The sequence below is a fragment of the Equus asinus genome, chromosome 3 (assembly GCF_041296235.1).
Source record: "Equus asinus isolate D_3611 breed Donkey chromosome 3, EquAss-T2T_v2, whole genome shotgun sequence".
Lineage (NCBI taxonomy): Eukaryota > Metazoa > Chordata > Mammalia > Perissodactyla > Equidae > Equus > Equus asinus.
In genome coordinates this window covers 41,291,151-41,314,531 of record NC_091792.1, presented here as the reverse complement: position 1 = coordinate 41,314,531, position 23,381 = coordinate 41,291,151, and the positions used below count along the sequence as shown (strand labels likewise).

General features: G+C 37.5%; 1 protein-coding gene across 1 annotated transcript in view; it reads left to right on the top strand.

The window, feature by feature from the left end:
* Positions 1–23,381, top strand: part of DCHS2 (dachsous cadherin-related 2) — a 241,967-nt gene that overhangs the window by 131,638 nt on the left and 86,948 nt on the right. Inside the window, exons 4-7 of the mRNA XM_070504944.1 lie at positions 15,845–16,081; positions 17,388–18,404; positions 21,187–21,374; positions 22,742–22,841. Coding sequence (XP_070361045.1) covers positions 15,845–16,081; positions 17,388–18,404; positions 21,187–21,374; positions 22,742–22,841 — 1,542 coding nt within the window. The remainder of the gene's footprint in view (positions 1–15,844; positions 16,082–17,387; positions 18,405–21,186; positions 21,375–22,741; positions 22,842–23,381) is intronic.

Sequence of the window (23,381 nt, the reverse complement as noted above, 5' to 3'; positions counted from 1 at the left end):
GTCTACTTATCTTGGCTCTTTCAGAATTCATCAAAACTGAGGACTTTAACTGCTTGTCAAATCGTCAGGCCCTCTAGGGCACTAGCATTGCCAAAAATATATAGGTCAGACAGTAATCAGGGCACAGGATCTAAAAGCATTTAGCGGATTGTTTTTGAAAGACATCAACACACTCATCATCTAGTTTCCCCTGGAAGATCTTGACGAATGAGTTGTACTGGGTTCTGTTTTTAGAAGAGATCTCTGTTGCTGGGCTGGCTTCAGTCAGCCACAGGCTTTTATTCCTGGCACTGGGTATGAGACAAATGCCATTGTTAATCACGGAGGACCCTTTATGTGGGTCATTATCTAGGCAAGCATCATGCTATTTTTTTTTAAAGCAAAGACCGGATTCATAATGGAAGTAGCCTTGGGTTATTATTGTTGGCAATGTTGATGCCAGTGCATTTAGGTTGAAGACATTTTCCAGTCTAACAGTCCTTAGAATTTGGTTGCACTTAATCACAACTCATGAACTCATGAAACTCATGAGGCCTGGTAATCCTGTAGTTTAACCTTTAGAAGAGAATTAAACAGCATCATGACTAGCTGTGGGAAAAAGTTGCCTAGTGAACAGGCAGTCTCCAATTTGAACAGTTGAGTTCAAGTTCAGCTGCTGGTCAACTACAACTCCAAACACATTTTCTATATGGTGCATAACAGTTAGGCTTCCAGGCCACATCATAAAAGCTAACTTAACCGTTGATGTTCTCAAAGAATAGAACAAGGAGCTGTATTGGAATATGATTTTCCCTTTCTAGATCTGTTTTTTGTGGTAACCTATGTAAAACTGGGCTTTCTTGCTTCTACTAGAAGTCTTGTCTCTCCAGAGGCTGCCAATGTCAGCACAGTCTCAAGAAATTGCCTCTGTCAATATATATTTGTGTAATAAATGAATAAATAACATCTAGAAATAATTGAAAAATGATTTAAATCTTTATTACGTCCTCTTAACAAATTGCAAGGGAGTGTCATTGATAATACAGAACAAAGCTTCATTTAAAATCCTCTTTTCCCACCACAGTAAGGAAGGTGACACTATGGCCCAACCCTACTTTTCCTCAAAACTCTCCCCAACTCTCTCTCCAGCTTATTTGTGCTGGCTGGCACTTTTATATGTATACATATAAAATTTGTATATATATGTTTATATAGAGTTATATAATTATATAGATGTATAGTTTTATAGTTATATTCAGTTATATTGTATGAGGAGAATACTGAGAATTGATGAGCAAATTTATACATTGTCACTTCTTCCTGACTTACTTTAAAATTCTTTTTTAGAGACATTCCTTACTGTGCTCACTGCTTCGTTCATCCTTTCATTTTGATGCCTCCTGTATCAGACATGCTATTTTATAAGCTTACATACTTTGTGTTAGAGGCTCATGTTTTCCCAAAGACAAGAGACTTTCCGTTGATCTCTTGTGCCACCACCAAGACTCATGCGTTAAAAATAGAGTTCTTTGACTTACTGTGTTCATCTGGCAAAAAAAAAAAACGTTTTGGAGAAAACTGGAAGGGGGTGTGGCGATGTCATGGTTGTTTTCTCTTGTGGGTTTATCTTCCTGTTCTGTTTCTGGTTTTCTAAGCGTGTTATTGGTTCAAAGAACATTTTTGTAAAATGTGTTTAGGCACCACGAGAGAGAGGTTGAGTTGAGCCCTCATTTCCCTTATTCTCAGTTAGTTGGATTCCTTTGATGTGGGCACAAGGCAGACCACACTGTTTTGAGTTTTAAAAGGAGGAAACACAAGAGGCCTATTTATTAATAGCTCTTTTTTCATGTATTTTTAATCTCGTTTTATGAATTATATGTAGATTGTTTTTCCCTACACTGTTTGAAGTATTCTCTTTAGTCGCATGAAAAGAGCCATTCTTTAGCTTTTTTGTCTGTCTCGTTTATTTAGTCATTTTACACTGAAACAAACATTACTTCTAATTCAGACGATTTTAAGGTGACAGATAGGTTTCAGGCTTTTGGGTTGGTCATGTATTCTTGCCCACCTACTTCTTTTGTTAGGGCTGCTTTTGGTTAAATTCTTGTGGTTTATCTCTTTTTATAAGAAGCAACTTAATGATATAAAGAAAGTCGATGAAGGTTCTAAAAAGAATGTAACTTATCTATTCAAGGCAGAAAATGGAAGCAAGTTCATCCTTTTGATACATATTTATTCAGTACCTATTATGTACTGGGCACTGTTACAGGTGTTTAGGATACATTAGTGAATAAAACAGACAAAAATTCCTGCTCTCGTAGATCTCACAAGAAAAGCTTGTGTTGCGTCGCCTGTTGTCTGTTCCATGTTTAGTTGTGGTGTACACAAAACCCAAGTTTAGCACCAAGAAGAACAAGTAATTAAAAGGATAAGTGAGTGAGTTAAACTACCAGACAAGGGCAGCTGTACCTCCATGTTTAGCTGGGATCTTTTGTTTGTATGGGGTGTGTGGATTTTAACGTGGACCATAAGTAATGCAGCACAGATTCTGTTTTTCTTTATTTCAAGGGCAGATTCTTTCCTAATGTTACTTTCATGCTCAGATTTCATACCATGTAATGATTCTAATAATTCTTCATGATTGCCACTTTTCTACATTTAGAACATTCTGACATGTAGTCAATAAATTAATACCACACCTCATTTTGTAAGGGATGCAAGCCTGCTTATGCCAAAGAAAATGTATTTTTCTTTTATTTGCAAGACAGAGACTAAAATTAATCATGAACACCTAATCAGTGTCTGTCACTTTCATAGGAAACAAAAGCATGTTAGAGAGTTTTCTCATGAGATTTTTCCCGTATAAGATCGGAGACTCTTGGAGATGGAAGGGACCTTATAATTCAGCTCCCTCATTTGGTGGAGGAAGAAATAGAGGCAGAAAGGGATTTGGTGACTTGCCTACTGGTGCACGGTTGGTAAATGGCAGAATTGGACTTGAACCCCATCCTGGACCTGTGTTCCGTTCCTATACTGCTCTGTCTCAGATGATAATACTTTTCATCATCTTTTCTGTCTGTTGCCTATTTGAGCCTTACATCAACTCATGGGATAAGCAAGGCAGATGTTTTTATGCTCATCTGCAAATTAAGAGACCGAAGACCCTCAGAGTCTTAGTGACTTGCTCAAGGACATAGTAATAAACCTGACACTCAAATTTACTTTTTAGACTTCCATTTCAAGGCTCTTTGCATTGTTATGATTTTTTTAAACTAAAGACAAAGCTAAGTATAGGTTCTACTGATTCAACTAAATAAGATAGAAAAATGATCTCTCATTGTGACTTCCCATATAAACTTATTTGAAATACTAAATTATCTGTTGATTTATCTGCTCTTTTCAATTGAATAACTAGAATTCAGTGGAATCTTCCAAAATGGGTTCATTTTTCTTAAGAATTGTTTTAGTTGTCAATATGAGATAGAATTTTGAATCCATTCTGTTCCTTTTAGTGACTACAACTTAGTTACCCAGATTTGTGTACAAATTAAATATATAATCATCTATTTGATGAATAAATTTCTATATTCTCACAAACTGAATATAGGAGAGATATCATAGACATCAATAACCAATAAGAGAAATTGGTATTGATATCCCTTAGTTTTTGGTCTGTCTCTGTTTTTGAGAAAACCACACTTATAGACTCTATGTTTGGTGAAGGTCTTGATTTTGCACTCGTTTTTGTTCTTAACTATCCCATAGCCTACAATTTTACTAATAACCTACAGATTATTGAATTACCACCATACCGCTGTATGAGTTACCACCTCGGTTGACAGTATTCCATGTTTTCCAGGCAGTTTGCTTCTGAAAGTCAGTATTGTTTAATTAATAGAAGAACATGATTTTATATGTGTATTAGATTTTAATTGAGAAGACCTTTGTCTTTAAGTTTTTTTGTTAGTCTATCAATTTAAAATAATTTTATCCAAACAGTTTCCTCTCTTAAATAAAAAGTGACAAGATAAAGAGCATAGACCAACATTGTTGCACATTATAATTGGCATATATAAATTTAAACATTCATTAATTAAAACATAAAATAACCAGTGCTCTGTAAGTGTCCATTTTTTAAAGTTAAAGTTAGTCTCCTGAACTGGTGGTTACTGGTAATTTGCAAGTGTCATGGAAAAATCAGAGCCAAATAATCACTGTACTTTAAAGTATTAAAATACAGTATCATAAATTTTAAGCTGACAAAGATATAGGCAAAGAGAGCTATTCATCTTATTTACTGTTTTATTATTATATATAAATATGCATATTTATATGTAGTATATATTATAAGGCTACATTTTCTGGCCCCTCAACTTTTAGTGGACAGCTCTGTTTATTTAAGAATGTTAGATTCAAGTAAATGACTTTCCTAGCTTTTCATACTCAAATGTTAAAAAAAAAACTGAATGTTTTGAAACATTCAACATATAGAAGAACTAACTGAATCTTAATACTCCCTTCTTATAAGTGGTGAGTGTTCATTCAAAGAAACTTATTAGCTTCTTCCTGGTCTCTAGTAGAAATTGCTTCACTACACAAAATTGGCTTTGAAGGCCAACTAAAGTAGTCATTGACTCCAAAAAAGCCTAGTAAAATTGATGTATATAGGCGTCACATGGACCTTGTTCAAATATAAAAAGACAGATTTGGTCATTTCACTCCTCTGCCTAAAATCTTTCTAAGACTTTCCACGCCTCTTTGGCTGAAGGCCAAATCTTTGTTATGGTCTACCAGGCCCTTCATGATCTGCCCTGCTCTCCTCTGTGCCCCCAGCTCCAATAACTCTTCTCTTTAATCTTTGTGCTCATTCCTTATACCAACTACTATTTCTCTTTCCTATTCTCTTTTTCTGCCTTCTTCCTCGTCCTCCTGCTCTTCCTCCTCCTCCTTCTTCCACTTCTTTCTTCTTCCTCCTCCTCCTTCTTACTCCTCCTCTTTCTCCTCTTTTCCTCCATCCTGCCATGCTTCCCTCTGTAGGCACTATACATATTTTCCATTCTGTCTAGAACATTTGATTACTCCCTTTCCTTGCCCCTTCCTATACTCACATCTTCACCTAGCTAATGCCCTGATTCATCCTTCAGAGCTCAGATTATTGGTCATCTTTTCATGGGGATGCTTTCAGACAACTCCCTCCCCAACCACATTGAGTTAGGTGCCCAGATTTATATTCTATCATAACTTCTCTTTATATTATAATTACATATTTTGTGATTGTTTGATTAATGTCTGTCCCCCACAGACACTGTCTATTCTGCTCCCTATTGCCTTCCTAGTTACTAGCACAGTTCCTGGCATGTAGAAGGCACACAATAAATGGTTGTTGAATAAATAAGGAAAGAATGAGATAGAGTTGTTGCCACAGGATAGCTTATAATCTAGTTTAGTCAACAATAATACATATACAGAGAACAGATTAACGGTTGTCAGATGTGGGGGGTTGTGGGAGTGGGTGAAATGGGTGAAGGTGGTCACAAGGTACAAACTTCTAGTTACAAAAAGTTGCTAAAAGAGTAGATTGTAAAAGTTCTTGTAAGAAAATGTAACTATGTGTGATGATGGATGTTATCTAAACTTATTATGGTAATTATTTCACAATATATACATATATCAAATCACTACGTTGTACACCTAAAACTAATACAATGGCATATGTCAATTATCTCTCAATAAAAAATAAAAAAATATTATGAAAGTACAATAATTTTAAAATTTAGAACTGGAAAAGAAATAGATACTCAGTCCAGGCCAGAGTACAGAAATTTATGGAAACATACCTGGGAATTCAGGAAAAAATACATGTGAGTCAAGGCAAGAGACTTAATAATGACATTCCCAAAGTCAACATACAGAGACACAGAGTTATTTCACCAGAGGAAGCCCAGCTGTCTGGCATCTAAGAAGCTTCACAAGGTGGTGATCCATATTTAAATTATTTTATCATCAGACTTATATTAAGCAAGCTCATTCTACTGATGTATCAAACTGAATGCCAATTATCAGCTTACAGTGAGAAACCATAACTATCACAGAACTGAATACTTGAAGCTTCATGTCCAGCCTACCTTCTCCCTCTGGGCACACTATGGAGAAAGCCAAATCAGATCTGGGAAAGTTTATAAATGAGCATTGAGTTTTAAAGGAGGAATGAGATAATTTTAATGTTTAGTAGTACCAGGTTAAAATAGCCTGATGGATCTTCCCCATAATAAAGACGTTCTTGCCAACAGAACAAAAATATGAGAGCCTGTTGTACAGCACTCTGCATCACTCTGCTTTTCACTGAGAGTGAAATACTTGAAGTCTGTATGCTAAACATCTTTCTTCTCTTCTATGACCTGGACCTGGATGTGTGTGCCTAACATTTGCTTCTCTTTTTTTTCTACTTTTCCTGGACTCATAACTACCTTTTGGATTAGTACATTTTTAAAAGAAATGTTCGCATCTCAGGTACAATCAAGTTTGTAGGCCATAGAGGCACACTGTCTCATTAAGGTGACTTGGTATTTGCCTTCCATGAGATAGAAATGTCAAGGGCAGACTCCGTGTACTGATGACAGGAATGACTACAGATAATGGGGGACTTCAAAAGAGAGCTCTGGAAGATCTAGATTAGTCTAGGAAGGGATTATGGACCATGGAACTTGAGCTGAACCTCCCAGGATAACTCAGGTTTGGACAAGCAAGAGGGGGAAGAATGGATAGTGATTCAGGAGAATTGAACAACATAAATGAAGATGTGAAGATGGATATTACTAAGCATTTGTAACAAGAAATTAAAATATAAGTTTGGGCTGAGTCACTAAGAATACAGTAAATTCCACATTCCACGGAGATGCCAGACTTTATGCAGAATTAACAAAGGAGGCACCTGAAAATGAGCTTTATTATTTTCCTAAACTTTACCCACCTTGTCAAAGGTCTGGAGGATTGATAAATTGGAGATAAAAGGGCTGATAATTTGGAGAAAGCCGCTGTTGATTTGCGTGTTTTCCCCCAGGCAGGGTACCTACATCTTTCTGACTCCTCAGAGAGCTTAGTATGCTTTCCTGCAGTTTGGGGCTAACAGACTCACATCTGTCTCTTACCTGAGGAATCTAAAGGGGGAATGACTGACAGGAGGAGAAAGGAGAGGTTTCTGGAGTGGAGACAAACTGCACTCCAGGAGTTTGTAGGGGCAAAGAGTACTTAACGGTTTCTCTTGGGTGTGGGTCATTTGCCACAGAGATAGCTGGTGTGGAGTTGTTTTAGATATTGCCCAGAGAAGGCCAGAGGGAGAAGCTCTCAGTGTTGCTAGCTTTTCAGGAGACAGGGTAGCAGTAAGTGAACAATCAAAGAGAGCTGTGTTCACCTTCATTAAGGCCACCTCAGATTAGAGGTTTGAAGCAAGCCAGATGAGGAAAAAGAGAAGTCAGTTACTTCTGACCTGCAGCATGTGCCCCACCTGAACTTTAAAAAAAGTTTCAATTATTATGTGGACCTTTATATTCTTTTTTATTTTTTGCTGAGGAAGATTAGCCCTGAGCTAACATCTGTGCCAATCTTCCTCTATTTTGTATGTGGGTCACTGCCACAGCATGGCTGCTGAGTGGTATAGGTTTGCGCCTGGGATCCAAACCCACGAACCCGGGCTGCTGAAGTGGAGTGCACTGAACATAACCACTATGCCATGGGGCTTCCCCCAGACCTTTATGTTCTAGTGATTAAATGGAGACTGTTTCATGACTTAAAGTAACAGAAGAAATTTTAGTTGATTGATAGTAACTGAAGAAGTTGTAGGAGCTTCCTGAATTTTCACTTAGAGGCAGAAGAGAACACTTAGCCATACAAAATAAATTTGAATAGTAGAAAAAATATAAAGTCACTTTACAATTGCATCCATGAGTTATGCTTTGCCATCATCCTTGTTGCACCTATTTATGATGGCAGGAGATTGATCATATCTGAAGTAGAGAGACGGGCTGCAGAATAATGAGAAGCTATGTTGAGTAGGGTAGCTTATGGAGGAATTTAAAAGCATGACAGAGTTTAAACTTGATTATTACAGGAAACAAGGAATGATGTAATGGTTTTGAGCACTAGCATGTTGTGGTGAAAATGATATTTAAGGAAAATTACCCTGGTAGAGTGTGCTAGGTAGATTGTAAGACTCGAAAATTTGAACAGGTAACATATGTTAATTAACAGATAATATACAATAGTAATTATTATTATAATAATCCAGGGGGAAAGTAATGAGGTTTGTACTAAGGAGGTGGTAATACAAACAGAGAGGTAGGAACTAATTCGAGGATATTTTAAGAGGAAAATAATGTAGAAATGGTGACTAATTTGATTTATTAATGAAAGAGGATGTCATACATAATTTCTTAATTTTGACTCAGTGATTGATTGTCCAACTGATGTCAAATTAACTAATGCCCTGGAGGAAGTGCCACTTAGAAAGACATACAGAGCTGTAATTCAGGCGAGAGGACATGGGGAGATACTAGGATAAATAACAACTGAAGTCAAAAGCTATGACTATTTTGATGGAAATAATATATAGCAGTTGTTTGGTACCCGGTCTCACTCCTGTTAGCGTATTTCCTCATGTGTCTTGTGATTTTTTTACTGAGGGCTTGGATCTTTAGCTGAAAGACTTCTTTGAGTCCTGGAGATAAAGGTAGATTCCTCTGGAAACTGTTTGTGCTTCTCTTGCTCAAGTGCCCTAGGGAGGTACCAGTTATCGACAAAATTCTTGGCTTGAAAATTTTCACATCATCCTGTATTGTGAATTCAGGCTACAAACTAGTGTGAAGGCTGGTTTACGTTTAGGAATTCTCAAAGGAAAAATTTTTACCTGCTCTATTTAGCATCAAGTTTCAAGTTGGGCAATTTTCTTCACAGTCCTCTGTGGGGGCAGGGGTTGATTTCGAGCTCACCCTGACGTTGACATCTTTGTGGACCTAATTTTCTTGGAGGAACTCCTGTGAGGCTGTCCATCTCCAACCTGCTCCCATCTCCAAAGGCTCTGGTCTTGTCTTCTGTCCTCTGAGCTCCGTAAAGTCATTGAAAGAAAAACTTCAAGGACACTAGGGTTTGGCAAATACTCTGAAGCCCAGAGCTAAATTCAGGATGCTGCTTATTCTCTGGGTTCCTGACATTACTTAATTTTTTGCCTTCTTTATTGTCAGCTTATTGATGTACATAAGAGGATGCATTTTAAAATATTTTTGCAGTGCTTCATTTCATGAGGAGGGTTAGTCAGTGTACCTGGTGCCACAAAACAGTTGTTCCCTTTTGTAGTTCTTTCAGGGATGGTTTGTAAGAGGTAAATTATCTGTCTGTGTTGGTCTTATTTTATGTTTGTGGTAGTTAATTTTGTGTGTTGAGTCAACTAAGCTATGACCCTAGTTTTGGGTCAAACATCAATGTAGGTATTGCTTTGAAGGTATTTTTCACATGTGATTAACATTTAAATCAGTAGACTTTGAGTAAAATAGATTACCCCCCCTAATTTGGGTGGGCCTCATCCAATCAGTTGAAGGCCTTAAGAGAAGTCTGAGGTCCCCCAAGGAAAAAGGAATTCTACCTCTAGAATGCTTTTAAACTCAAGACTGTGGCATTGACTCCTACAGGAATTTCTCGCCTGCTGACCTGCCCTGCAATCACAGACTTGCCAGCCCCTATGGTTGCATAAGCGAATCTCTTAAAATAAACCTTGCTGTTTATATATGTACGTATATTATCGGTTTTGTTTCTCTGGCGAACACTGACTGACACAATGCTCATTCTTTAAAACAGTTTATCTGAGTAGAAAATTCTAGATAGGCAGCTGTTTTCTTTTAGAACTTTCACAATAGTATTTGATTAACTTCTGACATCTGTTGTTGCCATTGAGAACTCTGCTGTCAGTTTAGAAATTATTCCTTTATAGATTCTCAGTGTTTCTCCTCTTGTTGCCATACGGTTTTATCTCTGTCCCAAAATTTCCCTCATGTATCTAATTGACTTCTTATGTCTCCTATATGTGAGAATGCATTCTCTTCAGAAGTGCCACCGTCAGATGTACCATGCGAAGAGTGCCCGCTTGGGTGGTGAGCATCCCCTGCCCTGTGCCTCCTCCATGGTGACAGCAGCCACAGTGTGGTGATCTGAGCATCTGCTGGCCATGCCCATTGAAGGTTTGAACACCAGTTGTGAGTCACTTCCTGAGACACTTGCGTATCAGCTGCAAGGAGGATGCTCTGGAGCTTTGGGTACCATCCACGCAGTGCCACCCCAGAGCTCTGAGACCCGCTGCCGCTCATCCTCCGCTTCCTTTTGTAGAGGTGGTACATCACCTCTTCCTTTTCGTTCCTGCAGCCCTAGAGGTCACTGCTTCCTGCAGTTACTACTTATCCTCCACTTCGTCCTCTTTAGCTTCCCCGTACCCATGTAATCAGTTCCCTTAATTAAATATCCTGTAAAATTCCTAGTGTGGTTTCTGTTTGCCTGATTGGTTCCTGACTGAAACAGGTACACTTAATATATTTAAAAAGCAGAAGCGGATGTTGAGTATATAAGTATGTGTATTTACTAATAAATGGCCTAGCGGCCCTGCTTTGGTCTTTCTGATTTGTGGGCTGTTTTATTTCAGTGCAACAAAGCCCTGCACGTTCAAAGACTAGTGCATTTATCAGCTGTGTTGCTTGCCTTCAGGTAGTTATTCTTAGTTGTGTATATGCTTTCGTTTAATGGAAACTTTTTTGAAAAATTTTAAAAATCCTAAAATTTTGGGCTTCTATAAACAGTTAACACAAGAATTGAACACTTTCAGACGGGAACCAATTGTGTCTGAGGTTACTGAGGGATTATCCTCATCCTAATTAATAGATAAGGAAGGCAAAACCGTGACAGGGTTAAGTGGTTAGTCTGTGGGCATACACAAAAATCAGCGCAGTTCACGATGGTGTGGAAAACTTACCTGGAGCATGGCAATTGAGGAACAGGCTTGTTGTTCATGCAGTGCTGACTATCCCATCATTACAGAGCAATTTGGAGTAGATCAGCATTTATGTTATATATATACATATATTTATATATATTCACACACATACATCCGTGTACATGTATATGTGGGTGTGTATAAACGTGTATTTGAATATATATGTGTGTGCATATATATATGTATATATATATATAAAATATCTTGATACAGACAACCTAGAGTATTGGGCTTACTTCTGAGACTTCTATGAAATGAGACATGGAGGAGTAAGATAATGGGCATTTTCTTTTCAAAATCTAGTGAAAAACTGAGATTGGGAGGATTTACTTTGTGTGGTCGGGCACTTATATAATGTCATTTGTTTTAAAAGGCTTGAAAACTTTTTTTTTCTTAAGGCACTTACCTTTTGGAAATAGGATTCCTGACCCTCCCCCACATAAATTCGTTTCCCTGAGTGGCTCCTATAGGCAGGGTTCTAAGCTAAGCCCTCTTTATAATAGTTAACATTTGTGTGGTGCTTTGCTGTTTACATATAACTTTAAGTGTGTCTCATGCTCACCTATGACTGAAAGTTCTTGTACCGATTTTGTCAGCATTACATTTAGTTATTGATCAGTTTGTATATGTTTCTTAAGGGTGAAGGTTCTTGACAGTTAAATTTATATAGTATTCTATCTTTGGCAGTGTCTCCCTTTCTCTTCCCTTTTCCCTTCTTTCAAATTAGTTGAGAACCTGTAATATGACATGATAGACATTCATCAGTGAAATGTTGTTGAAATAACAACACACTTAATTTTGTCACATGGAGTAACATCCTGCACATGATCAAGGATAAAATAATAAAATAACATATAAGCTATGTTTTGTTGCTTGTTCCCTATTGTCAAATCATTGAGACACCAAACTTTATTATTAAATTATCTCAATTCAAAATACCAGTTTGGGGCTTTAGGGCTGGGGGTCATTAAATAAAATGATTCTCACCAGAGATGAAATGCTTTTCAATAGCAGTGAATATAGTACGGATATTTATTTTATTAGATTTCGCAATTTACCATATGTTATTGTGGCACATTTTGCTGGCAATTTAAGTATTTGTAAATTATTTTTGTTTGTATCTGGGAATCACATGTCCAAGCAGTTTTATGTAGATAATTCTGCAGAGCATGTTTATTTCAACCTCAGGGATTCATTTAATTGAACACAGCCCTCCTGAATATACTCATTTGCTGGTTCTGAAATTTCCATTGATATACATCATTGAAGCTTTCTACATACTAAGAATCTTATTTTTAGAGAAGAGTTTCGTGCAGTTATTTTTAAAGACACACATTTTAATGTCCAGTTTAAATCTTCACTATAGTATGCATTTCCTTTATAGCTCTATTTCTCACAGTTCTGGAGGCCGCAAGTCCGAGGTAGGGTGCTGGCCTATTTAGTTTCTGGTGGGAGCTCTTCCTGTCTCACAGAGGGCTGCCTTCTCGCTGTGCTCTCACGGGGTGGGGGGACAGCAAGCTCTCGGGTGTCTCCTCTTAGAAGGACACCAACCCTATAGAGTTAGAGCTCCACCCTTATGACCTTGTTTAACCTTAATTAATTCTTTACTCCAAAGGCAGCCACACTAAGGATTAGGGGTTCAATGTGTGAATTTTATGGGAACACAATTCAGTCCATAGCACATATGCTCATTAAAACCATAGGAATGTAAGAAGTAGAAAGTGCATAATCTCAACCCACGGAGATGACCTCTCTCTATAATTGTTCAGATCCTTCCATGTTTCCAGTGTGCCCATTTCTCTCTATGTGTACAGAGTATACGTGTCAGCATTTACGATTCTACTTTACATGTTCTCTAATCTAACATTCTCACTTAGCAGCACTTCATGAATTTTTCACAGTACAGATATCCTTTCATTTTTAAAATGTTTATACAATATACTAAATTTTTTTAACACAATGGGTTGATATCATAGATTTACTTTTACAACTTGTTTTCATATAAAATGTAGCACATAAAATCTTTCTAAATAAAACGTGTACTCTCTTCATTCTTTTTGGATCCTCCATGGTATTCTATGGTATACCACAATTGATCAAACCATTCATTCTTTTCTTGATAGATATTAAAGTCATTTGCAGTATTGCAAAAGACATCCTGTCCATTTATTTCCTACTTATGTAAGCAGAGGGTAGAGTTTTAGGATGTTGAATATGAACAATTTATAGTTTGATAAATATTGTCAAAGTGCCTTTTGGATGGTGTACATAAATACCACATGCTTTATTAGCCTTGGGTCTCATCACTTAAATATTTTAGCAAACATTAGAGGTAAAAACGAGAAGTGCTTGTTTTAATTTTATATGTCTGTTATTTTTAGTGAGTTTGAGCATTATCATATTTATTAACACTTTCTTCTTTCTTATCTGAATTATCTGTCCTTACCGATTGCTAACCTAACTCTTGGTTTAGTTGTATTTTTCATCTTCATTGCAGAACTCTTCATTTATTATGGATACTAAATTGCTGTTTATACATTTTCAAAATGTTATCTTTTGATTTTATTTATAAATCGTTGAGTAAATGAATGAATGATAAGAAAGATAAAAACTGTTAATTCAAGTACAATGTGTTGAATCTATAACAGGCATATGGACACAGGTGACTATGGGATCATAGAAGAGTGCTATCTAAAGCAAAGTAGAGGGTAGAAGAGAGCCACCTGCCCTGGGTGAGACCTGAGCCGTGCTTTAAAATATGACTAGAAATCATTAAGTCAAAGAAGGTGAGGAAGTTGCTCCAGAAAGAGGATGCGGCAATCCAGATGGAAAAGAGCAAGGTCTATTCTGGAAATTAGAAATGGTTCACTGTGCCAAGAGCAAAGGGTGCTGTATGTGAGTGATGAGATAAGGCGACAGAGATGGAAAAGGGCTAGTTTACGAATGGCTTGGTATATATTAAGATAAGGCATTCACCCTGAAAATTTGGGAAGGCATCGATTTGAACTTTAGGAAGACTATTCTAATACAAGTATGAAAAATGGTTTAGAAGGAGTCAATCTGGAGGCAGGAAGACCAGCTTGTGGTCTAGTTGGGCAGACGTTAATCTTTTCATTGTCATAATCATCAAGAGTGGAAAATAAAACCTTTAAAACTTTCTCTGTTATTGGAATTGAATTAACTCTGGAAGAATATATACCCCGGGGAGCGGGGGTGATTGGGGTAGAGGAACTTTTCATTCCCTTCTATAGACAGACACTTTTGTATCATTTGATTTTTATTTTTTAATCAAACATAGATTTTAATTATAAATAATTTTTGAAGCTCATCAATAACAGATGGAAAAGATCTGACTTAGAAATATGTCTGATGACTATTGAGCGCTTTGGTGGACCGCCAAATCAATATGAACCCAAATTTTAATATGGCTGCTAAAAGCTGGTATAGTAACACTTGGTTAAATTAATACTTTATAAGTATTCTAGTAAAGAGTGCTTGTACTTTTCTTCATAATAGTCAGATTGTATCTGGAACTATGTATTCACTGATCAACTTGGAGCATGTTCAGGAGAAAGGAACCATGAGTGAAATGACTTAAAATCATATTAGATAAAGAACTCTTAAAGAAAATGGGGATCTTGTGCCTGGAGCAGGTCAGACAAAATATTTGACTTCACTTATTGGTGATGTATTATGCCAAAGAGAAATAAGACATATTTCACTAAATTTCTAATAGAACTAGGAACAAGGATTTGGGTAGTAAGAGGGCAGATTTTGACTTCGAAAAACAAAGAAATTGAATGATGTCACCTTTTTTATGCCTAGAAAACTGATAATTCTGATGTTTCTGCCAGCTTCTCATTAACTGGCAAACTGCAGTATTCCTTCATTTAACTAATACTTATGGCCAGTGGTATTGTGACAGATTCCATAAAGTTCAGCCATATTTACTTGTACGCAAATTGATTTAATGAGCTCGCATGTTTTTTCTTTCTCATTAAATAAAACTAACATGTTCATTTCTTAAGTGTTATGTTAGATCTGTTTTCATGTTTTCAAACAAGCACACTAAAGGGTAGTATTAATAATATTAAATAATTGGTTCTCTCAGCATTACTGGATCTCTCCTCGGCTTAACCATTAATACCTTCTCCTCTCATACTCACCAAGTATATATAGGCCTAACTTGTCACTCTTGTCCCCAGAATTTGGACCATCACTTTGCAAATATGCTCAAGTTCTTTGACTGGAAAGTAGATGTATTAGTCAGGCTTCTCCAGAGAAATGGAACCAACAGAAGATATACAGATATAGATATAGATATAGATATAGATATAGGTATAGATATAAAGAGATTTGTAATAAGGAATTAGCTCATGTAATTATGGAATCTAACAAGTCCCAAGATCTGCCCGTGAGTTGGTAAACTGGAGACCCCAGAGAGCCAATGGTGTGGTTCTAGTGAAGGCTGGCAGTCTTAAGACTCAGGAGAAGCCAAGGTTTCAGTTCAATTCTGATGGCAGGAAAAAACCAATGGCCCAGTTGGAAAGCATTCAGGCAGGAGCAATCTCCCTTTTGTTCTATTCAGGCCTTCAGCTGACTGGATGAGGTTTATCCTCACTCACTCTACCCGTTTAAATGTTAGCCTCATCTAAAAACACCCTCGTAAAAATGCACAGCATAATGTTTGACCAAATATTTGGGCACTCCATGGCCCAGTCAAGTTGATACTTAAAATTAACCATCACAGTAGAATTAACAGATCAGATGTTACTGTTGCTCATCAGTATTGATTGCATGTTATCTGTTTTTTAATTCTTTCTTTCCCCTACCCAGGAATTATTTACCTCACGTCGCCTCTTAGTCATTTGGAATCTACTGCGCTTTTGTTGATGGTCTGTGCTCGAGATGGTGGTGGGCTCACTTCGGTCATTAATGCTGATGTTACTATACACATTCTTCAGACCACTCTGGCACCGGCTGAATTTGAAAGGCCTAAGTATACTTTCTCAGTTTATGAAGATGTGCCCGAAGACAGTCCTGTGGGAACAGTGAAAGCGAAAGAGTCCTTGAGTAAGTGTTTACTTCTTATGCTAGATTGAAATCCATTATTGGAATATTTCCTTTATTTTCTTAGGCTGTACAATCTTGACTAAATCTTTCTTTTTCTCCATGCAAGAAAAATGGAGACTACACAATCTGTGCTTCGCTCTTTGTTCTTTCAACATTATTTCTATCCTACAATTTTTTTCTACTCACAAAAGTAATAGGTACTTTTAAAAGAGTTTAAAACAATACAGAATAATTGTAATGTAGAAAGCATACATCTCCTATAACCCACTCCCAAAAACACATATGTATACTTCTGAAATTTTTTTTTATGAAAATGTAGCCTACTATCTTTGTTGTTCTACAACCACCTTTTTCTTCACACTTTATATATTGTGGACAGTTTTCCAAGTAACTGGACATCATTCTGTCTAATTAAAAAAAAGGTTGCAGGGCTGGCCCAGTGGTGCAGCGATTAAGTGCGCACGTTCCGCTTCAGCGGCCCTGGGTTCGCCGGTTCGGATCCCGGGTGTGGACATGGCACCACTTGGCAAAAGCCAGGCTGTGGTAGGCGTCCCACGTATAAAGTAGAGGAAGATGGACACGGATGTTAGCTCAGGGCCAGTCTTCCTCAGCAAAAAGAGGAGGATTGGTGGCAGATGTTAGCTCAGGGCTAATCTTCCTCAAAATAAATAAATAAGTAAAGGTTGCAAAGTATTTCAACTTAGGTATAGAACATGTTTTATTTAAACTTTTACCTTGTGCTATCAATTTGAATTATTTACAATCATTTTTTTCTAGTCGAAATATGGTCAAGTAAATATCCTTTTATGACTTGTAGAGGTTTCTCTACAAGATAAACCCCTAGAAGTGAATTATTCATCCAAAGGTCTGTCCTACTCCCAGTCCCATCTTTTTCCATCCTCTCTCCTTCCTTTAACTTTTGTAGGGGGTACTGTCATTTCACAGGTAGATACCATGGAGAAACATCAACTTAAACTTAACTTGGCTTCCTCAAATATATAAAACAGGCATCCAGATTATTATCTGAATATCTTTCCCTTTTACTTAATCCAAGAATGATGGAAGATAGTGAAACCTGTGGCTGGCTTACTTTCAATTGGACTTTGCCTTTGTCCACTAATTACAGCTTAAACCATGTGTCCACTTTCCAACAGGCTGTGGAGAGCTGAGGAATATGGAAGACATTGCATAGTACTTTCCATGAACATAGTATATATCAGTGCTTTCAGTTTTCAGTGTTTCCAGTAGGCACATTCTTTTGGCATACAGTGATTGCTTTTTCTTTTCTTTTTTTTTTTTTTTTCAGATTCCTCAGAGCCAATTTTTTATAGAATCTCTTCTGGTGATTTGGATGGAAAGTTCTCTATTCACCCATGGCTGGGCACCATTCGAACCCAGAAGCCTCTGGATCATGAAACGCAGCCTGTGGTAGTGCTCACAGTCCAGGCACAGCTTGGCAGTTCCCCAGCCTGCAGCAGCACAGAGGTCAACATAACTGTAATCGATGTCAACGACAACCATCCAGTGTTTCCCAAAACCTCTGATGAGGTTAAAATATCCCAAACCACTCTGCCTGGCACAGCCTTGTACCACGCCCGTGCAGAAGACAAGGACAGTGGGCAGAATGGATTCATCCAATATGCCATTGCAAGCCAGAATCCAAACGTCTTTGCCATTGACTCAGGGCTTGGTATGGTGTACCTCAATGAGAGTCTGGGAGGTGATGTGCCCTCGAAGTACACGCTAACTCTCACGGCCCAGGATCTCGGTGTTCCTCCTCGGGCATCCCTTTTAGTGCTTACAGTCGTGATTGAAAAACAAGAACGAAGCCCATCTTTGACATTTGAAAATTTGGTCTATCGAGTGGAAGTTAGTGAATCTCTCTCGCTGATGACCCAAATACTGCAAATACAGGCCCACCCTCTTGGCCCACAGCACGCAGCCTCGCAGCCTCTGTACTCACTGGAACCCAGCACAGACTCTGCTGTGTTTGGCGTCCATCCTTACACAGGTTGGATTTATTTGTGGCGACAGCTCGACTACGAATCCACACAAACATATAATTTTAGAGTGTTTGCCCGGATCCCTGAGGACAGATTGTTGCAAAATGTGAGCACTTCAGTAATTATTCATGTCCTGGATGAGAATGACAATTCCCCTACCTTCTTGCATGATGTGTTGTTTTTGAAAGTCGAGGAGAGTCCTGTTCCCCAAGGGGTAATAGGCAAAATTACAGCAATTGACAGAGACTCGGGAAAGAATGGACAGCTGTCATATTTCCTTTTGTCTGATGGAAAATTCTTCAAGATGAATCCTAATACAGGTAGCATTTTGTAGCTTCCACTTATTCCTTTAGTGTTGGAATTGACAAAACTCAAATCTTTTAGTTATAATATTATTACAGACATATAGTTAAAATTAACAGTTTTTAGTAAATATCTTATTTGATTATAGTATTGTGATTTTAAAATGAAGTCAAATTGGATAGAATTTTACCTATAATGATTCATGCTTCTCTTGCCTCACACCCACATATGGGCACCGTATGGTTCTTATTCTGAATTAGAGGTCCACTCAGAACTGGACTGAATAAATCCTTGTGTAAAGTCTAATTTTACCCACGACCATTATTTTTAGTTTGTAGCTTTTTTTAAAAAATGTCAAATAATATTTTATAAAATATAAGTACCATCGATGTAAAACTGGAAAATAATCCATTAGTTAAGATTTCAAAATCACTCTATTGATTTATTTCCCCATTCTTATTTTGATAAGGGAACCATGGGGAAAGGGCAAATATTTACACTGAGTTTTTTTTTCAAGTCTTAATTATGAAGTTAAATATAAAAGAGTTATTATATTTTAAAATTTATATTGTAATAAAAGTAAAAAAGAACAAAGAGTGAAAAAAAGTTTGCAAGGACTTTATTTAATTCCGGCAACCATCTACGAATGAAATATGTTTCTACTGCAGCCGTGTAGCTGGGAAAACTGAGACTCAGATAGCTCAAGTAACGTGCCCCAGGGCGTGGAGCTAGAAGGAAGTGAGAGGTCACACCGCTTTGTACAGTTCTGGAAGCACCATGTATGTCGTAGCCTTTGTAACTGATGCCCCTGCCCTCTAGTGAGACCAAATTTGAATTCCTTTCTGCTTAACTTCGAGCTTTGATTCTCAAGTGCCTGTTGTGTGAATTAGGAAAAGGTGCCCCTTCCTCCAGCAGTTGGAGCCTTACACCAGGCCACATGACTTGCCAAGTCCACTGCAAGCTGGATTTCAGCTCCCATTCGCTCCAAGCTGGGACGCGCTCTGCAGGGCGCAAACTGCCTGCTTGCTCTTTACTTCTATATGCCAGATCATTTTCTAGGTTTTCTATTTCACTCGGCAATTTATGTTTTTTGAAGTAAATTAAAATATGAGGTTGGTCTCCCCATGATCTTCTCTCTGCTACAATTAGTCCAGCGTCCAGATTCAGAAGACCAGTGGCCATTCCTAGAATTATTGTATGGCTTTAAGCAAGTACCTTAACCTCAGAGCTCAGTATCCTTACCACGAAGAGAGGAGAGAGTTCCTGACGTGTTCCCTGTCCTCCACTCTGAGGGGTAAAGAGTCAAAGTGGAGCAGGGGCCTGAAGGACCGCGTACTTGTAAACCTTCCCACTCACCAGGAACGCGTACAGTACGGCAATGCAGGGCTGGAGGTCACCCTTCAGAGCACGGCAGGCGTGCCCGTCCTCTACTGCCTGGTGCTCCAAGCAGACTTCATAGAGACTGGGACTCGAGCTCCCATGGCAGCCTGCGATGGCATCTGCCATCCCAGCCCGAGGCTGAGCCTCACAGTCTTTTTCACCACTGACTCCCAAACAGTTGCTACCTGTCAATCAGAGTTGGTTCATCAAATAGAAGTCTGTTTGCCATTCAGGAGTTAGGGTTTTCAGAGGAGCAGTAGAGTTTGGAACATTAAAAATGCAGTCGTGATGTGTGGGATATTTGTTAAAATCACACTTAGAGTAAACACTCTGTAAATGTAGTTTATAGAATAAACAAATATAATAAACACTGCATTTAACTCAGCAACTTACCCAAACATGAATTTTCTTTTTGTTCCTGAATTCACTGTTTGTTTTGTTTTATACACTGTCATTTCTTTTGGATGAAAAGGGCAAAAAATCTTAGAAATAGCAATGTTGGGTGGTAGCTGTTTCATGTTTCCTTTCTCAGAAATAAATATTTTCATAAACAGTGAGGAAATTAAGGCCTGGTGGAACTCCACAGCAGGGGCTGGGCTAGCGGAGAGAGCCCTGGCCTCTGAAGTCAGAGGCAGCTAACATTTTTGTGCCTGAGTCCCCATGGCTGAAGGTGAGGTAAGTTGCCCATAAGACACTTCTGAGCAAGATTGTGTGAAACAAGGCTTGTAAAGCTTTAAGAATTATTTGGGAAGTCACTGTCCATCACTACACATATATTTTGTGAGGCAGCAATAAATATAACTGTGTATATATAAAGGACAAACCATTGCCTAAGGAATGCATTTGATTTTTAGGAAGATGTTTTGCCATCATTTTAAAGTATTGATAACAGCTGCCACATTTGTAATAATTTACAGCCTACAGCTTTTAAATTTATGATGGTATTTATTTCCGATAGCCCGAAGGAGTCGGTTCAGAGAGGTACTTCCATGTGTGAGGTGGAGAAACTGGGACCCAAACCCAGAACTTGTGAGGTCAGAGCTGAGGTGCTTTCCACTTTCCCATATAGCAGCAGGAAGAGGGACGTGCTGCAATTTTGTCTTCTCAATTATTACTAAATTCCCACAGCGTATTTTATCATTTGTTTTTATTAATTCATTTTTTGGTTCAAGTGATTGATGGTAGATCATTTGAAATACAAAGAATGCCAAATTTAAAGTGGCGTTTTCAGAAGAAACTTCGGAAAATTCTTTCAACAGTAGAGCCAAGCTACTAATGCACATGGGCGGGGGAGTCGTGCTTTGATGCAGAGCTTTATATCTGATTTTCCTTCCTGCGAATTAGTTTTGCATGTAGTTCATAAGGCCAAAATTCCGGTACACATCGTCAGCCTCTTTTGTTCTACTCTGTGTTCCGCAGGTGAATTTATCACTTGGGTGGCACTGGATCACGAGCTTCAGGCGCACCATGAGGCGACTGTCCTGGTGACGGACCATGGCTCCCCACCTCGAAACGCCACCATGGTGGTTTATGTCTCCGTCACCGACATCAATGATAACAGACCATATTTCCCACAGTGCCTCCCTGGAAAGGAATTACACATCAAGGTCTGTGGCGTGAAGCAGCCTTGTAGTGACTTTGCAGTATTCTTAGCCATTTGTTTTGAGCACCATCTTGTGGTAAAGAGTGTGAATTTATCAAATCAGTCTTGGTACGGCAATGCATACATTTCTAGAAGATCTAGAAATTGTGCTCATGTCAAGAAAATCCCACAAATTTTTAAAAAAGAAAATGGTTATATGTGCCATTTGGGATCACACATCCAATTGTTTGCTGATAATGCAGTTCTGGCCATTGTGTACAAACATCATAGTTCCCCATTATCAGGAATGCTCAGGTGTGAGTTTATTTTCCAGTAATTTGCAGGGATCTCTTTGTGCAGAGCTCCTTATGGGCAATTGACACACATCTCTAAGATGGTTAGTTAGAGACAAGGGAACCATCTGTACCTCTAAAGCGGAGAGACGTGCATCCAGAGATGATGACATTTGACCCGTTTGGGCACATGCAGAAACTTCTAATTACATTTATATTATCTCATCTTTTTTGTTTCCATGATTTTGTATGTTTTATAATGTACATAATAAATTAGCATATTAGTTCACATACATAATTAATAAATATATCTTGGAGCTACTCAAACTTTTAAAAAAATGAGTGGGTTATATGAATAAAAAGTTTGGAAGCTATTACTCCAAAACAATTGAATTGGACATTCAAATTGTGCTCAGATATGCATATTGAACAATTCAAAAAAGGTATTGAGAAAGTTAATAACTTTAAACTCAATTTCCAAAGCCATATTTAAAGAAAACTCTACCAAAACATAGCATTATGATATTATCCTTATGATTTTAGTTATCTCATTAAAATATCCTGTGGCTTTAATTATATCATGAAAATATTCCATAGCTTAATTGGGAGGTAGCAGTCTAACATGAAGTTCAACACCACATGTACATTTCAATATTCCAGGAAAATTCCTACTAATTAGTGATGTATATTTCCTCTATGAGGTATGTTTTGTGAAATAAAGATTTGTGTTTGTCTTTAGCGTATTTTAGACCTTTAACAAAATGTCCTGAAAGATGATGAATGAGAAGATGTTAGTATTCTTAAAATACATCCAAAATCTAAGATTGTTTAGTCAACTTGATTTCCCTTTTTTCCCCTCGAAATTAGTTCAAATGCTGCAGATGATGTGTTCAAATTGAGTAAAAGACTTAAATTTGTAATGTGGATTCTTTTCATTGATTTACACCCTTATGACTTTTATATGGTAGACATTTGAATTATATGTGGATTTTAAAATAGTTTAAAAAATGATTAGTAGTAATGTGTTCTTTCATTTAGACTCACTAATATTTGTTTGTAAAATTTTACTAATTTGTAACCCATTTTTTTTAAATAACAGGTTCTGGAAGGTCAACCAGTAAATATGTTGGTTACAACTGTGTTTGCAAAGGATCTTGATGAGGGGAACAATGCAGAAGTTATATACTCAGTATCTTCAGGTAAAAGTCACTATCTATAAAGGATTAAGAGCTTTTAGAATTTTCTCTTTTGTCTATCAACTATCTCCTTCTGGGAAAATCGTTAACCTTGGAAAAAACACCAAATCACAAACAAATACATTTGCTATTGTCTAGAGTCACCTTCATTTAAAAAAAAGAATTTAAAAGTTTAATGTAAAATCATACTAGTTTTTCTGTGTCCTAAATAGAAACCAACCGTCTACCTGAAATGAATAATTTTTAACAATCTGAAATGCAAATCAACTTCTATTGAAAGGAAAGTGGTAGTTAGTGGATAGAAATTGGTATTAAGTATAAAGAAATATGATTATGAATACCAAGTCTCAGTGAATCTAGAGTAAATCACACCTAGAAAATGTTACATATGTCCATACGTGTGTGTGTATGTGGGAACTTTATATAGAGACAGACTTACGTTTATGTTTTCCTTTGAGAGCGCACAGACTTCAGCTTTGTTCCGGTGATTAACTTTAATTGGCATTCTGTCTTATACTATTTTTAAAGGCATTTGTTGCTTTG